This window comes from Gymnoscopelus braueri (assembly GCF_963280865.1).
Source record: "Gymnoscopelus braueri genome assembly, chromosome: 7".
NCBI lineage: Eukaryota > Metazoa > Chordata > Actinopteri > Myctophiformes > Myctophidae > Gymnoscopelus > Gymnoscopelus braueri.
In genome coordinates this window covers 21,258,286-21,276,323 of record NC_137608.1, presented here as the reverse complement: position 1 = coordinate 21,276,323, position 18,038 = coordinate 21,258,286, and the positions used below count along the sequence as shown (strand labels likewise).

Sequence of the window (18,038 nt, the reverse complement as noted above, 5' to 3'; positions counted from 1 at the left end):
GGCCGCTGAGCCCCGGATCCTGATACATTATTGAGAGGCTGTTCATGAAGAAGACGGACCAGCGAGAAGCTTGATACACCCACTTCATGGACAGCTCCTGTAATCAACTTTTCAAGTACGAAGTTTAGCAGCTAATGTCTTGATGTCTTCCATCAACAGAGCGTGTCAATAAGGTTACACCGTGCCGTTATAAATTCAAACACAAAAAGTTAAATGGAGAAAAGTATGCAGTGTAAAAAAAAAAGAGAAAAAAACGCTGTGTCACACACAAAAAGGAGAGAATCCTAAGAACATATAAATGCATGCAGAGATGTAATGGCAAGTTAGCATATTGCTGTAAACACTGAAAGTTTTGAGGTATTTTTTTCTTCTTCTGTAGTCACTACTGCACAATGTCACTAGGAGGTAAAATGAATACTGATGTGGAAAGATGCAAAATGCGGAGGACTCAGTCACCTGGCATGGCTACAGGGACAGCAGAAGGGTCAAAGGGCTAAGTGGCAGGTCAGGTGTCACTAGGGAAAAGCAAGGGACAGTAAAGCTTCATGGCCTCATCACGCTTGGAGTGAGTGGCAACGTACAGGAGTCCATTCATAAACTAGCTTTGGTTTAGCCTGCCAAGGAGGTGAATCTCCATAATAACTGGACAGACCAGCCTCTCAACTGTGGGTAAACCTGGAGAGGATGCGGGGTATCAAAGCGGTTTAAAAGCTGGCCATCAGCCATAACAATGCCAAGAAGTGAGATGGAAAGTTCCAACATTGAGAGCAGAGTACAATCTCACTAAGTTGGGTTTCCTGCTATGTACATTGAGGGTTTTTAAAGCTTTTGTAACACTGCATAAATGATAATAAACAAACAAACAGATAAAGATGACGAGAGGAAGCGGGGCAAACCATCAGTTAATGAGAAATGATATGAGAGCGACTGGGGGTTCTTCCCAGAGGCTTTTGAGAAACGTACAAAGTGCACTTAGTAAAGCTATCTCAACCCACATTTCTAAAAAAAAAAGAAAACTCCACTTCGGAGACACTGAAAAACAAGAGCACGTAAAACAGACAGAAGTAGTGGTGAGTGGTTTAAGACGACAAAAAACCTAACAATAGTCACATAAAAGCGCATCGTCATTCAGAGACGAAGCGAGGCAAGGTGTTGATTGTGTGTATGTTTCAGAAGTGTATGGAGTATGTTTATTTTTTATAGATGGCGTGGCAACACCCAGGTAGAGCATGTTTGTGAAGATACAGTAGCCTCTATTCTGCACGGACGGGTCAGTAACCCGCCTGTCTCCAGACACAAGAAACACAAGGAGTTAAAAATCAATCAATCCTCCCTGTGTGCTGTCATTCAGTGAGTACCCAAGGACACATGGGCACATTAACACCCATAGTGAAATCACATGAAAGAAAAAAAAATACCTACAGACTGTCAGTTATAACTGAGAAAAGAAGATATTAAATGCCATATACCATTTTTCTTTGAGTCTCTGTGATGAGAAAGAAAAATCAGTTCTCCCCCCCAAAAAGTCAACTTCACAGATTATGGTTAATGGCTATGTTTTGCGTCTCATTTTTGATTCTCAGCTTGAAATCCTCAAACAAAAACAAAAAAAAGGGTCCTGCCACCACCTCAGCCTCACACACTGAGAGAATTCTATACAGAGGTGAGGGCAGGACCAGAAATAAATACATTCATCACTGACAACAATAGACATTTGATAAAAAAAGAACACTGTCAATAAGTGTTTGCACCAACTTTGCATGAGGCCCGGCCAGGCAGAGGTTTGTGCTGCTTTTACACACAGAACACAGGCAGCTAAAAAAATCCATAGACTCAAAACATCATAAAAAGCAGAAACAAAATGACATGAACATTCACAGTTAAGACTTTTACCAGAAAAAAAAAAAACGGTTTACATGCAAATAACAAAATCAAAGCTACGATCCTCAAGAAAGGTTTGACAGCTCCGCTGCCCAGCATCAGCGAGGTACCATGAAAGATGACTAAAATAAGCCCCCAAAACCCTTCAAGCATCACCCACCCGACACCCACCTTAAGAAACCCACGCAGCAGAGATAGTCCTCAAGTGCATTTGGGTAAACATGGAGACACAACATAGAGCCAAGGACACTGGCTAACAATGCCTTTTGATTAATATGTCAAGGACACATTGCCCACCCCCCACCGTTGCTGTCCCATCTGAAGACAGGCCAGAGGGCAGGGGGGACGGGGTGTGCAGGGTCAACCCAAAGCCAGCTGGCAAAGAGGGGGACGCCCCGAAACTACACATCCAACCCCCTCTACCTAATAGAATATGCAGCAGTTCACACCGCATGTTTGAAGCTATGCTTTTGTTTTGGCAGCAACCTCTGTGGAAAAGCATCATCTTTTTCTTTTTTTTACATTACACACAAAACCACCTCTATGACTGGCCGAGCCTCGACTGAGGTCTGTAAAACTGTAAAAGTTTATGTAAACAATGAGATAAATATGTATCTTTTTAGAGCCACACATGGTTCCATAATCATTCAAATGTGCTTTGGTTTAAAAAATAGTTTGTGGATTTGGGTATGAGCTTTTTTTTTAAATCTTAGTTCTTTGTACAACTTTGCAACTATTTCTGAACATATCGCCTGATTTATATTAAGTTGTGTGCCAGTGTTACGCACCGAAAATAGCACATCTACAAGCTCACAATGTGTTGCGCTGTGACATGTTGTGAGCTTGTTGCTCTGCTATTTTCGGTGCACAAAACAGTGCACAACCAAGTATAAATGAGGCATATTGTGTTACTAACTAAAATGTAGACTTGTTTTGAGCTGCCAGGCCTTTGTCAAGGCTCTTTGTGTTAGTTGAAAAAGTACCCCCCTTTTTGTCTTAAATATGAAACTAGTGTTTTGCTTTTCCCATGATTAAAATACAGAGAAATCGATACAATACTATGTCTTACAAATGTAGCTGAGAGTCCTACATTCATAGTTGCAGAACAATCCCTGAAGTATCTGAGTAGTAGTAGTAGTAGTAGTAATAGTATGGTCACAGTTTGGAGTTCGTAGTTTTCTTCTTTCGTCAAACGAGTAAACGTTTGACTGCAGCTGCAAAGTTTTTCTTTTTTTTTGCAGAGATGGCTAGAGATCTTGTACAAAAACACCGTTTGCATGACAGACTTTACGCTGTACTGCAGTAAGTGCTGACAAGTACAATAACGTTTGAAGGCAATGCATTGTGGACTCCCTCTCAAGCTACAAGAGATCACAAGCAAAATAAAGGAAACAGGCGCTAGAGAGCATGTCTGTGGGTAGGGGCGGGGGGAGTGTCAGAAATTCATAAATTTATCATGCAATCACTAAGCAGTAACTGCTTTACAGCAAGACACCAACATAACATTGTAACAACTCTGGGAGTCCAGGACGCAGGTACCTTAAACGGTAGTGATGCTTGTTTGACTGTAGCTGCATCCCTATGATAACAAACATTTCACAGACCATAACATGAGGACAAAAGAGGAATAGAAATGGAAAAAAAGGGATAAACAAAAACAAGGGGGGAAAAGGTTAAAAACAACAACTGAGGAATGCCTATAACAAAAACCTGTACTGAAGGTTCATGCTCCACAGTGTAACTGTTAGGAGTATAGATACACTGGACAGTTTTCAGTGGGACCGAGTGACCATAGAGGGGACAAAGTCCCTTCACTTTACAGTTGCTTACAGTTAATTAAAGCTAAAGAGGCGATTCTTTAACATGATAGATCCATTCTGGGGTTTGAGGGAATACAATCAGTACAAATGGATGCTGCACGAAATGGATGGGTTGTTCCAACTGTCCAGTGCATTTCTCTCCCTTCTTGTTACAAGTTTTCACAAGTCTGGCAAAAAAAAAAAAAAAAAAAAAAACCTTAACAAGCAAACTTGAACTTCACATTAAAATTGTGATTATAATTCCTATCTTTTTTCTTTTTCTTTTTTTTTTTAGGTCTGAACAGAACACATACAATGTCATCAAGTCCTGTTTTTAAAAATCAGGGAATATAAAGTGATAAGGACTCTGGATACAAACAAAAAGAGAAAAACATGTCCAGGAAACATGTTTTAAACTTTACAGTTTCTTTAGGTTGTAAAGTTTTACATTAATACCAGCCCACCAATCAGCACAAGCTTTCCTTGCAAACCGCACAAGAAACTCTCTCCTCAGCCTCAGAGTCATTGGTCAAGATTCCATCATAAGAGTGGATTTCTTTATCTGGACTTAGAATATAATCATAAATTGTTTTTTTATACAGTAAAAAGAAAAATCAAAAGTGAAATAATTTAGTATGCTATATATCTTAAGTACATATTTTTTTTATAACTTTGGTTATGAACTTGTCTAGCAATGTTTGTTAGTCAGCTCTGTCCTCCTCAACATTCATAAGATCTTTGGAACACTGTGCATCTAAACTAACTAACCACTATTGGCTCCAGGCGGGAAGCTACAGTACATTGTGAAGTGGGGCACATTGAGCAGAGCACCCAGAAAAGCTATATTTATGACAAGTTAAAAACAAACAGCTAAAAGCAATGTTAACGTGTAAAATCCATAAGCATTAAAAACCTGTGTTGAGAGATGGGCAGGTTAAAGCATCAGGTGAAAAGTAACCGTAATCTACACACTTTATACAATTAATTACATAGGAACTTTCAACTAATCAACATAGAGTTTGTAAGAGTAATCAGAGGTAGCGAGGTCACAAGCCTATACAAATAGACTTCTTTTTTCTGAGGGGAGGAAAGCTATACAGACAAAAAAATAAAATAAAACGTACCCACTGAACGTAAATGTTCAGTCTACAACACCTTCTCCCTCCCCAGTAAACTAACCCCCAACCCACCCCTACAACCCCCCATCCCCTCCACATGAAATTATCCCCAAGACCTTCCAGTTTGGACATTCACTGAAACATTACTTTATTTTTAGTTCTTCTAAGCAAAACAAGTACCTCGAGGGGTTTGTTTTTCGTTCCCGCGTTTCACTCTCGGGAGTTCTAGGAGGCAAAAAAGCCCCAAAACTTAACAAATAGCATCCTCTCTCTATATACCCCTTGCGAACAGCTGGAAAGAGGATTTTGACTGTTTGTAGTAAGAACAAAAATCTGATCCAACGGGTCAGCCTACCTGGAACACCCCCCTTTCAGGACTTCAGTTAAAGCAAGGAGATGGTCCCGAACCCTAGTAAACCCCCCCTCCTCTTTCACACAGAACCCCATCGCCAGCACGACCAAGAATAAAGCTGTCTGGGTAAAAAATAATCTTTGCTTCTGAATTATTGCCTGTGGTGTTTGCATGGGTTTTTTGGTCAATGTGATATTTACCGGGAATATTCTGAAGTCAACGTTGGTGGGGGAAAACACAAAGGACTCCAAACTCCCACAGGAGGGAGTCTGTTGAAGGGGTGTATGAGGTGTGTGTGTGTGTGTGTGTGTGTGTGTGTGTGTGTGGAGGGGAAAGGTGGTCGCCCACATTCACATTTACCAAAACTTGTACAACACAGTCATGCCACTCCAGCATGGCTTGGCCACTTTACAGACAGAGGAGTACATCGACCCTCCAGATCTCCTGAGAGGTGAGAAGACGTCATCTGAGGTGTGGCTGATATAAGGGGGCTGATGCGATCCCACCATCATTCAGACCCCCGTTCCACTGGCCAACAGCTACATCATATACTTGGCTGTAGTGGTGGAGGATGGAGAGGTGGGGGAGACTAGACTGGAATCAATATGTAGAAACGTGTTTGCGTGTAAATGTGTATGTGTGCATTTCTTTGCTTGCGAAATGGAAAAAAAAAGAATAAAATAGAGCAAGATTATTTTTTCTTTTTTCTTTTCCTTTCCCAGAGTTCTTTGGCTTGATGCGTTGTTTTTTTTCTTCTAAGTGGGCGAGGTGTGCATTCTCAGGTGGCTGATAAGGTTGCGCTGTTGGGTGAACTTCCCCCCGCATAGCTGGCATTCGTACGGCTTTTCGCCCGAGTGGACGCGCATGTGCTCCGTCAGGCGGTATTGGCGCGTGAAGCGCATGCCGCACTCCTCACACGCGAACGGCTTGAGGCCCAGGTGGCTGCGCATGTGGCGCGTCATGGTGCCCCTCTGGGTGAACATCTTGCCACAGATGTTGCAGGGGAAGGGCCTGGTCAGCCAGTGGCTCTTCTCGTGTTGCCTCAGCGTCGCGGGGTCTTTGTAGCTCTTGCTGCAGACGGTGCACTTGAAAGGCCGCGGCTCAGAGCCGCTGAAGCCGGCGGGGCCTACGGGGGCCGAGAGGTCCTCGGCCTCCTCATCTTCCTCCTCCTTCACATAGGTCCCGCTCTCTTCTTTGATGTACAGCTCATCCTCTGTGTGTGCCTCCACATGGGCATTGAGCTGCTCGGAGCTGGGGAAGCCCTTCCCGCACGGGATACAGACATAGAGGTTGTCCCCAAACGCCGGCTCAAAGCCTTCCTGGCGGTACACATAGTGGGCGCTGTGCCCTCCTCCGGTGCCTCCCTTTCCTCCTCCGCTTTCTCCGTCACTTTGCCCACTTTCCTCGCTGTGGTCCTGGCCGTTCTCACCACCCTCCTCTTCTTCTTTACACTGGAAGGACTGGTCGGAGGCAAAGCCGCTGCCTCCAGCCCCACTGCTGGAGGAGCGGCCCTCTTTGGGCCCCACAATGACCCCGTTGACCAGGGGCCGCTCCTGCTCCTCAGACTTAAGACCAGAGGCATCTCTCTTAGGCCACTCCTTCTTGCGGGAGACCTGCCGAGTTCGCTTGCTGGGCGGCGGACCGTCGGACTGGTTCTGGGCTTCCTCTGCCGCCTTCGAGGTGGGGGTGAGCTCTGTGGGCTCTGGACCACTATGGTCCAGGCCTGGCAGGGTGGTGGTGGAGTCGTCCAGTGAGGCACTGTTGGTTGTGGATACTGAGGCAGATTGAGGGGACTCTTGGGAGTTGCTGTGCGGGCTGAGAGCGTCAGTGGCCATACCTGCAGAGGGAGGGCTCTTCTTGGACAGATCCAGTCCGAGGTCTGGCTCCCCGGCGCTCCCGCCACTGCTGAGGTTGCCGTTGCTGCTGCCGTTGCCGCCATTGCCGTTCTTCCCGGAGCTGCCGACGAACATCTCGTCGTCCGAGAGCTTGTCCCGAAGGCCTTCGTCTGGCTGTGGCTGGTCGGCATCTGAAGGGGTTGGGGTGTAGTGGTTATTAGGCCCAGCAGGGGTGGAGGAGGAAAGGCGCTGGTTGTTGAGGCGTAAACGGCTGAGGGGACCCGGGGTGGAGGGTTTTCCTGGCAGGGGCTTCCCGCCACTGCGCTTGAGCTTCTTTCTGCACAGGGCGGCGAGGTCATGGAGCTGGAGGTAGCTGGCTGCGGTTAAGAGGGCACTGTAGTTCTGCTCGTTGCTCTGCTCCGACGAGGACATGAGCTTCCCAGTGTAGATGAAGTCCAGGACCTGCCTGAACACGGAGGGGTTGACCATCTCCGTGTCCAGGTTGATGAGGTTGTCGTGGAGGACCAGGGATTTGAAATATATGCTGCTGGCCGCCAGGATGTTCTTGTGGGCACGGAAGAGCGCGTTCTCCACCACGATGATGACATCACACAGGAAGCCCTTGGCTCTCTGCTGGTTGAGTTGCAGCAGCAGTTGTTTGGCATGATTTGGCAGTTCCATTTCCACCTTCCTTCTCTCTCTCTCTCTCTCTTCCTACACGAGCACCACCTGAAGCTGAAAGGGGGAAAAAAAATAAGAAAAAAAGGATACGGTTAACGTTACCAGAAATTTACACTGAAAGAAATCCAGGCTGGGTGTAGGTTTTGATAGTGATACGTTATTGATCATATAAATACTAGCACTACTTTTTTTTTTACAGGAAAGACAACAGAAATAAGAGTGATTCTTGAAAGAAATCGAATGATTCCGAGTCTCAAGAGAATACTCCCAATCTAGAAGAGACTTGGATTCATTACAGGCTTAAAGCATGAATCGGTTAGCACGTGTCTAACGGATCATTTCAAGATCTCCCAAGATGTATTTCAAACCTTAGTGAGAGCACATACATCGAAGCTTTTAAACCTCATGGGGAAATTAGTAAACACTAAACAGTCAGCGCAGCATGCCACATAATCACTGTGGCTGGGAAACGGTGGCCCTTCCCTCCCTCTCAGCGTCCTTTTTCAAACAAATTGCCACACTGCATGTATCAGGTTCTGAACCATACACCGTGCCACTGTTCTGGCACAAAAGCCAAAAGGGGTGGGTAGGAAGAAAGGGTAAAATAGCTACTTTTCTAAGCTACCTGCTCTCAGCTTCTTGTCCGTATCTCCAGAGCGCAACTCCAGTTTCGGTGGGGTGCCCTCTTTGGAGGGCTCGGCTCATGCTACTCTCCATTAGGTCATGGTAATGTCAGCCCGTGCCTATTGTCTGGGGGTGGGGGTCGGTGGCACTGCAGGGCCGGGGGGAGGGATTAGGTGACACCTGAGCAGGTAAAACTACACAGAGCTGGGGCAGAGGGAGGGGGTCGAGGGAGGGTGTGGCTCAAAGACAGCTACAGCACCACCCGATCCTCGGAAGAGGCCCTCGTACAGAACCGGGGCTGATGAATCTCATTCTGTGTTTTACTAACCTACATATTAAGTACCCATTCAATCACATTGTATTCTATTGGTAAAGTGTTAGATTATAATGGAAAGTATACATAGTGTCCCTCCCATTGACTACGAGTTAAGTGTAATGTGTGTTTCGACTCAAGCAGGAAGGTCCATCCCTGACCCCTGTTCTACATGCTCTCTTTAGCCTTCAACATGCTGGCAAAATGTTCATACAGCCTTAATGCCACTGATCACAGTCTGGTATACCGCATTACAAGAGATTATGCTGTAATGCAAAGAGACACTTTACTCGAGCCATAAATACATGAAAATGTACCACTTCTACCCCATGCCAACCTAGAGATTTACTTTATTTAGCTCGTGTAATGCACAGCAGGGAAGACTGGAGTGGTTCCAAACTTTCGGCAAAAGTGTCAAGAGAAAACCCTTGGATGCAAACAAATGCAGCAGAACTCTGTTTATACAAAACCACTATCTGGGATAGGGGCTTGTCAACTGACTGAAAATGTTTTGACTTGTGATACACAGAGCCAAAGCTTAAAACCGCAGGTTTCAAAGCGGCCTACACAGCCTGGCAAACTATTTATTATAGAATATGCGTAATATACGAATATACAATTGCATGTCATTGAAAACTGCACTTTTGCATCACTACATTTTCTTAAATACACCATGAAGTTGAGGCGCCTGAATTTTAGTACAATTTATCAGTCTGCTTTACAATATATGTAAGAATTCTGTCAACTTCTGACATTTAGAACAAATAATTATCAATTTTATTGATTCTTGATATTGTAGAGAGCGTCACAACAGTTTGCAACGCTAACATGAAGCTTATGAAATAGTTAAGCAAACACTGCATTTAGCTAACCTCACATATTGGGTATAAGAGAAAACAAAAAAGTGTTGATATTGAGCCATATTGCCATTTAAAAGCATTATACAAGAGGGGGTGGGGGACTGCAAAGGCTGCTTCCTGAAAGACCCTGCTAAAAAAGACACAAGACAAAATGGGGAATACTGAACTAAAACTGGTTGGCTGGCTGATGTAGCAATCCAGACATACTGTGTTGTGCTCAAATAGCAGGGCTGGCTGATACAATCAGCTGGAGTGATCATTACGCTCTGGCCCAGGCCTGGGCTTGCCTCCTCTGCGTTGACACTTCTACCCATGGTCTTCCCCTCCCCCTCTCATTCTCCTGTTTCTCCTTTCTTTTCTCTCTCCCTCCATTCTTTCATCCTCACCAACCTCACGAGGGGCACACAAACCCCAAGGAAACGTTCACCCCAGGCATACCGCTGGCGAACGTGAATCCTAACGCCTGATTTATACTTAGGTGGTGCGCCACGTTGCACACCGAAAATAGCAGATCTACAAGCTCACAATGTGCCACGCTGCGACACGTTGTGAGCTTGTAGATCGGCTATTTTCAGTGCACAACCAAGTATAAATCATGGTTGAATGAAGCCAGTTTATAAACCCATAACCTGCATCAGTGGTTACTGGCTAGGGCAGGATGTGCTAAATGGGTGACCAGCATGGAACCCTGTAGGCAGTCTGGGTGGACTGGTAGAGGGCAAGAAATAGAACGGCCTCTGACATGATGCCAACCAGGAAACCATATCAGTCAGTCAGTCAGACAGACACACACACACACCTCTGCAGGTTGTATGGGGGGATTCAATAGGCTTTTCCAGCAAACCTACGTAAAAGGGGGCAGGGCTCAGACGAATCCAGCTCAGGAGGAGAAAAAAAAGAAAAGCCCCTTCCCCACCCCACCCCCCATCACCCACACAGCTACCCTTTCTCCCAGGCCCCTCCTGTGTTGTGCTGTGCTGTGCCGGCTGGATTCCAGGGAGCTGCTAATGGATTATGGCTGATCTATATGCAGCAACGGTGGGACACGTGTAGTGCCAGATCCCCGTACTACTGGTACTGCCCAGGAGAACACAAGACTTAATGCCACGGGGGGGCAGATAGGTGTGCACCAGGGTAGGTCGCACTCCCAACTTACACTATGCTCTTGGCACAAGGTGCGGACCGGACATTTTCAGTACTAAGGCCCATGTTAAAAGTGATTATGCAACCTCTCCAATGGGAAAGTATCACACAGACTCATGTTAGGGGATAGATCCAGTTGCTGTAATGAGGGATGGGTATCCATTAAAAACAGCAAGGAGCACAACAACAGAAAGCAGGTCACATCTCCCAGGACTGCAGAGACAGAGGGTACAACTCCCAGTCCAGATACGAGTCATGTTAAATGAGTGCAATATCTCCAAGGAGCTGGATCACTACACTCAGTCCCTTGAGAGAAGTGGTGTGAGCTGGCAGGAAGGGCTGAGAGATGGCAAGATGGCTGCTCAAGAGGGCCATAATGAATTATTGACACCACCAGTGAAATGACACATTCTGAGACCAAATATGGCACCACATACCAACCATGGCCAACCCTGGGACTGGACTGGGGACCAGGGGTAGATGTTGCCCTTAAGCATAGGCACCGGATCAGCTTACCCTGCCCGCAATCTTAACCTTTTCAAAAACTGACCCTGGCTTAATGATACATGGGACGGAGGGGGGAAGGCAACCTCATTTTAAAAACACAGTGCCCTTACTGCCTACACTCAAGACATGACCGTGTCAAGCACCTAACTTGTGTGAGGTACCTCTGACTCATACAAGCAGGTGAGGCTTTAACCATCTGTTGTTGTTGAGGTGGCACTGTACATTTAATTTACACAGACCATATAGACATGCCTATGGAATCAGGATAAGACTATTATGTCAGTGTGTGACTGAATACAAATTATGGAAGATTAACATGAAGTTGCCCCACAGCAATGAATCTCCTTCAAATAAAGAAGAAAACTGGTTACAGTGGTAAGCTGGGTGATCTGGTTTGTCTTCATTTGCTGCTTCCTCTCTTTAAAAACCTTCTCCACTGAAGTATGAGGGGCCAAACAACAGGGTAATAAATCTATCTGGTCTTTCTGAGTCAGTGTCCGTGCAGAGAAGGGGACTGCCAGAGTGGAGAAATCTGGACTAGTCTCCAGAATAGAGGGCAGAAAAAAGGAGAGTGAGGGCAGAGGTGAGGCAAAGTCCAGTGGTGCAACAACTAGTAAAGAACACACACCCTATGGACTAATGCTGACGGCCAACAAATCAACTTGAATCTTTCAACACATTTAAACCCTTTCCTTTATTGTAACATTGGAACAATATACAGTGATGCCTCTGTAGATGTGAGGTAAGGCCTGTTTGAAGCACATATATCCATAATCACACACACATGCATTTACATGTGTGTATGTATGTACACACACCCACACACACACACACACACACACACACACTATACATACATATTAGTGTGCACAACTAAAGGTTCTGCTGCATAGACAGACTCCCACTCACCCACTCCCCCCCTTCCGTATCTGCTGGTGGGCAAAGGGAGTGGGGGAGGGTCTGGGGGGGATGGTACAAAGCCAGTTTGAAATGCAAACACCTAGCAACCAGCTCACGGCCATTTCAACATGGCCAACGGGCTGCTGCTGCATGGGCAAGGCTGAACCCTGTTGTAATCAGGGGTGTTGCAATTATCCTGAGTTTCAGTTTCCCCTGCAGTGAAAGGGTGGCCTACAATACAGCATTGACATGAAACAGAATAGCAGCACCTTTAGCCTACACATTCAATAGGATCCTCTGCACCTGTGTAATACACACCTATATAAAGGGCAGAGTATACATGTATGTATTTGGTTAAAAAAAGGGGGGGGGGGAATATTGGTATATATTAAGTTCACAGTAAAATCCTCAGTGCCAATTTAACTTTGAGAGTGTAAACATTGAGGATTTAAACGTGTAATAGTAAATATAAAAGAACTGTTAGACTAGCTCTAGGTCTATACTCAGTGGTTGCCACTTCACAGCAACTAAACATTTCTTGTATGAAAATGTTAATTAAAAGGAAAACTTAATTTGAAATCATCATTTGGAATGATGTTTTCCTGAAATGGATAATTTTCTTCATTGCTTTAGCATCTTGTGAACATGTACAGGTATCATATGTAGGAAATGTATGTTTTGTTAAGTAGTTAAAGCAGCCTGTAGGTTTGTGATGATTACATAACATTGGCTGATGACAATGGTTGTTTTCTTTTTTTCCATGATGCAAGGTGTGTGACATACTATTTTTCTGGTAGTTTAATAGATGTAATAGTCAACATGTATATTTTTCAGCAAATTCCACCAGACACTTTTAACCAAACTTAGTAGCAGACCTTCATTCGTAATTCATGCTAGGCTGGATTGCGAGCCATGTTTTATAGTTTACAGTACACAATAGAGTAAATAAGGGTTACTGCTCCTTACTCTGTGGCAGCTGCAAACACTAGTGGAAACGTTTTTCTGCGGAAGTGGTGCTATTGTGTTTTTGTTTTTTTATTATATATATTATTATTTTTATGATATAATAGTCATATCTAATATCTCATTTAGTGAATAATATGGACTTCGATAAAATAATTTCCTGAGATAGTCATAATTATATATTTAAAGCATCACTAACAACTCTGAAAAGCCACCCAATTCTGTGCATCATATCATTGCAAAAGCTACTGGAAATAGGTTAAGTCCTGTAATACAATATCTCAGAAAACACAGAAAGCCCATAGGTAAAGGCTGACCTCAGAAATTAGAGAAATCCTGCTGAATTATTCGAAACAAATGCTATTGAACAGGTGCAGTGACCCTGGTGTTGTATGGCTTGGGGGGGGGGGGGTGCAGGGGCATTTACAGTAACCCTGCTACAGCCAGAGTATAAGACGTCCCCAATTAAGCCCCATTTTCCATCAGGCAGGTCAGCCATGTTGAACACAAACAGAGTCCTGCCCAGGGTGCAGTGGAATGAAAAGAGTCCTGACCATTTCATCACAGGAGGGAGCCTTTGCTATCCTAGATGTGCCAGTGCAGTATTGGCTAGAGAAGAAAAGGCAAGCACCCCCCCCCAACACACCACACACACTTACAGCTACATTTCTGGTTCGGTGACTGATCAGATCGCTTTGTATCGCTTTGTGTCGCCTCATGTCTATGCTCAAATTTGAGCTCAAACACGCCACATAAACTACAGCTGATGGTCAAATTGTGTATTTTCTGCACCTGCAAGAGAGAAATGCCTCTCCATACCAAGGGGTGGTAGTAGTTATAATCTAAAAAGAAAATAGAGCATCATGGGAGGACAATTGGGAAGTTCAAAACAGTGGGTTGCGCAAATCCAGTTTGTTGCTGGTGCTGGACACTGAGTGATAGTTCAAAAGAATACACTTTTGAAAGCTTCCCCAGAAAACGAGAAGATAGAATCTGCAGCCTTAATCATCACAAAAGGCCTTTTCAGGTTAAAAAAAACAAACATGATTATTACACAAATATCGTCTAAAACCGATATATATCAGTTCGATACCGATACTGCATTTTAAGGCCAACATCGGCACCGATATGATGACCGATTAATCCATCCCTAGTGTTTAGTTTACTTAAAATAAAATAAAAAGACATGATGGTACAACGCTTCGGCCAGTTGGCCTTCATCAGGACAGGCCTTCATCAGGACAATTGGGAAGACAATAACAAACAAACTGAGCATTTTCACGCCAGCCTGAATCATGTTTATACAGTCTCTTATCTGCTCAGAATACGAACTGAGAATATTGTCTGTAAATTTGCAACTGGCACTAGCATTTTGTTTACATCAATACTGCATCTGTGCCCTGTCTTTATCAGTTGCTGGATTGCCGCTTACTTATGTTTCTCTTCTCGTGCCGCCGCCAGGCTGAACAGCCAAACAGAGAGCTCTCGCCTCAAACATGAACGCCGCACCGATTCAACATGCTTGGGTGGATGGCCATCACTAATGGCCAAATACCACCAACGGTGAACAGGACACACTGCAAAAAATACGGGCATTTGTCAGCCACAGACAGGGCGGCTTTTCGGCCGATGTCGACTTGGTGTGTCAGGGCCTTTAGAGATGGCACTATGGCTCCGTGTATAGTACAGTATGATTAGGGTTAGGGTGCACCCTCACTAGGAAAACTAAGTCAGTCAGCCTCTTCAACATGATGGAGTGAACTCTGCCTAGAAAGAATGAACTTTGTTTGAGAGATAAAAATAAAAAAAACTGTAAACGCTACATGCTGACCTACATGATTAGCCGTCAAATGCCATTGTTATTGGTTAAGGACAGGGGGCATGTTGGGTAAAGATCCGATCCCATATAGTACAGGGCAGGGCTGTCCCCACACACACACCGACACCCCCACCTCCCGCCTTTAAACACTGCACACCCTTCGGGCTATCAGCACTACATTCCAAGGACCGTTTCTTCTCCTTAAAGAACAACAACAAACCTGCCCTGAGGTGGTTTTAGCCACTGAACAAACCAACCCGCCCTGGAACAAACAGGAGAGAACAGACGGACCTATGTGGATACGACAGGCCAGCACAATCCATAAGTCCTACTCCAACATGTCAGCAGAACATATAGCCTAAGTACCCTTCTTACTGCATGGGCAGCCCCCTACCCCCACACACCACTGTAAGCCATGATCACAATGTATACCCTAGGCATACACATGCACGACCCGTGTGTGTGTGTGTGTGTGTGTGTGTGTGTGTATGTGTGTGTGTTTGTCTCAGTGTGTGTATGGAAGGGGAAGGGTAGGGGGGGCAAGACTAACCGGCTGATCATGAGGATCATGAGGTATACACATAAACAGCCTAACATTACCCCCCACCCCCCAGGCCTGACTTGGCAGTCAATGGCAATCATTCAAACTATCCACATGGATCAGATGATGGTCCAAAATCAACTTGTCCATCATATTTGGACAGACACATCTGGTGATGTGCTACAGGAAAATTAGTTGAGCAACATCGGGATGAGTGGGTTTGATGGTATAACGCTCACAATATATTGAGAATTGGCTGATATACTAGTACGTCATGACTTTGACCTTTTTTTTTATCATACTTTGGCAAAGATTCCCTTGTATTGCATTGATGAAGTGTGGTATTGATTGAATACTTTATTAACATACTTATTGACAGTACAGGTAGTACAGTCAAAGATTATGCAAAAAGGATAACACAAAAAGCCCCAGGGGCCCCATTGTGGTTTGGATGTTAAAAGTAATCTAACATTAGTAACTTCTATTTGATTTTTTTGCTACATAGCATCTAATGAAACCAACTTTTCTCTTGTACAGCATCGTTCTAGCTCATATCCACACAACTGTGAATCCTGCATAGTTTATATGTGTAATCTATCTTGTGAGAAACTATCTTGATGTCCAAGATATGGGAGACTGTTGGCAGAACAGTCAGTATTGTGACTGATTAAGATTCAGGTTTTTAGCAGCCATATTCAAACTTTAGAAGCCTCACCAATTGTATTAAATTGAATATAAAGTGTAAAATAATAGTAACCCAATAATAGTGCCCAAATCCTCACCTAAAGCATGACATATTCAAGGCGATCAATCTGAATCCACCACTAAAAATGTAAAGCAAATTAAAAACTTCAAAGATAGTCCAACATAGTCCCAAGAAGGGAATGATGGTCCCAAGAAGGGAATGATGATTAGTGGCAGGCAGGCATAAATACTAATAAAGTAAAAATGTATAAAGACCTACACACCACAAAGGCTTACTTAACATGAGGTTAGATAAGACAAATAGGCCTACTGGAGAATAGAAGTGCTACTCATGCAGTGCTTTTGGTTCTAGCACTAAAAAGGGATGCCGCTTTAAAAGCAAAACAAAACATTTATGTTGTATGGGAATAGTCACAATTAGATCCTCAAAGCAAAACATAATGGCCATGGTGTTTCACTAAATCCACATTACATAATTAAATAATGGGCAGAGAAAGATTATCTTGTCAAAACTGTGGAATAATATTTCCTCCTGACTGAGAAACAAGGATGGCATTAAATAGAACTTTAGTGGAAAGCATTAGGGTTCTTAAAAACCTATTTGATTGGAGAAAAACAACAGCCAACCAAGGAACCGCACATTACTAACATTCTTGTGACTTATTATCTCCATGCCCCTTGGTACTAACACCCATCAGAAAAGCCAAGTGGAGTTCACACCTGAGCAGCATAACCTGAAGATATAGACAACCTACCTACTACAACAACATGATAAATGGCATTGGCAATCTAAGTGTTTATCATTCATAAAGAACACTTGATTAAAGTTCCAGCCACATATTATGCAAGTATTCTGATAACGCAAAGGGATCCTGTTTTGGGTCACAATGTAACATTACACCCGGGCTGTAGCCCATGCAAAGATGGTCGATGTCTGAGAGGAAGTAACGTTAATGCAGTGTACTACTGCAAGAGAAGAGAAGCGATCCCTTTTATCAATAGCATTCATGTTCACCCAAGAACACAATTAAAAACTGATACATCTCGTGTCTAGTTGTAGGCCTGTGCGTCTTATGTGTAGACTTGTTCATTTGCAACTGTGCCTTATAAGGACTAGGATTGCAAACATAAACAATGTAGGCTACAGTAGCCATACGTGTCAGTATCAAAACAACAGTGGGATATATAATTGTCAAATGATAGGGGAATAAAAACGTTTGTAAAAAAAAAATCAACACAGCTCATTTGTCTCACTTGCGATTTGGTGTTAACGTTACCTGTATAAAAATCGTCGCAGCGTTTAAGATTAATAAGGTAACAATCAGTCAATAACATAGATTCGGATAAATCGCAGATATAACATTTCATTACAATAAGAGGAAAAAACGTTCTAAATGGGATTCCGAGAAGAAAACATGTCTTGCGCTCGTGACGGCGGAGGGAGGTAGCTCCTTTCTTTGGTGTTGTAACGTTAATGTGCTCTAGCTCTGCCAGCCTGGTTCACCCAACCATTCGGTGGTAAATAAATAGTCGTCATGTTGGGCATCTCCGCAACGCACATCGTCTACATAATCATCTAAACATTAGCTATCGATGAACCGACTCTTGTTTTCGGACAAGAGCCTCGGACGAGACGAGTGGGGGAATAAACGGCGTATTCGCCGTTCTTTGCCAGGCAAGGCTGGTAGAACCAGCGAGCAGCACCAGGCAAGCACAACACAAGCAACGGAGCCCCCTTTTTTTTGTTGGCACGCGATGGAAAACCATCGGGAACACAGCGAAGATCCTGGCGATCTTGCGGCGAGCGGAGAACCGATCCGACCCAAACACACGCCGAACCCGCTCCGCGGGGCGTTTAGAAACAACGTGAAAGCGAAACAATCGGGCGAAATTACCTTATTACATCGGTAGGAGCGTTCTCAATGTACCATCCTCTCCGCTCATCTCACAGCCTTCGGGACGCCATGTTGCAAAGCTTATGACGTTAGGGCTTCCTC

At 44.2% G+C, this 18,038-nt stretch overlaps 1 protein-coding gene across 1 annotated transcript; it reads right to left on the bottom strand.

Moving 5' to 3' along the window:
* Nucleotides 1-4,940: 4,940 nt before the first annotated feature.
* Nucleotides 4,941-18,008, bottom strand: hic2 (hypermethylated in cancer 2). Its single transcript, XM_080433197.1, has 2 exons — nucleotides 17,937-18,008; nucleotides 4,941-7,720 (listed from the first exon to the last, which is right to left on the bottom strand). Exon 2 carries the CDS (start codon nucleotides 7,664-7,666, stop codon nucleotides 5,906-5,908), a length of 1,761 nt encoding a protein of 586 aa, XP_080289323.1. The 5' UTR covers nucleotides 7,667-7,720; nucleotides 17,937-18,008; the 3' UTR covers nucleotides 4,941-5,905.
* Nucleotides 18,009-18,038: the final 30 nt, after the last annotated feature.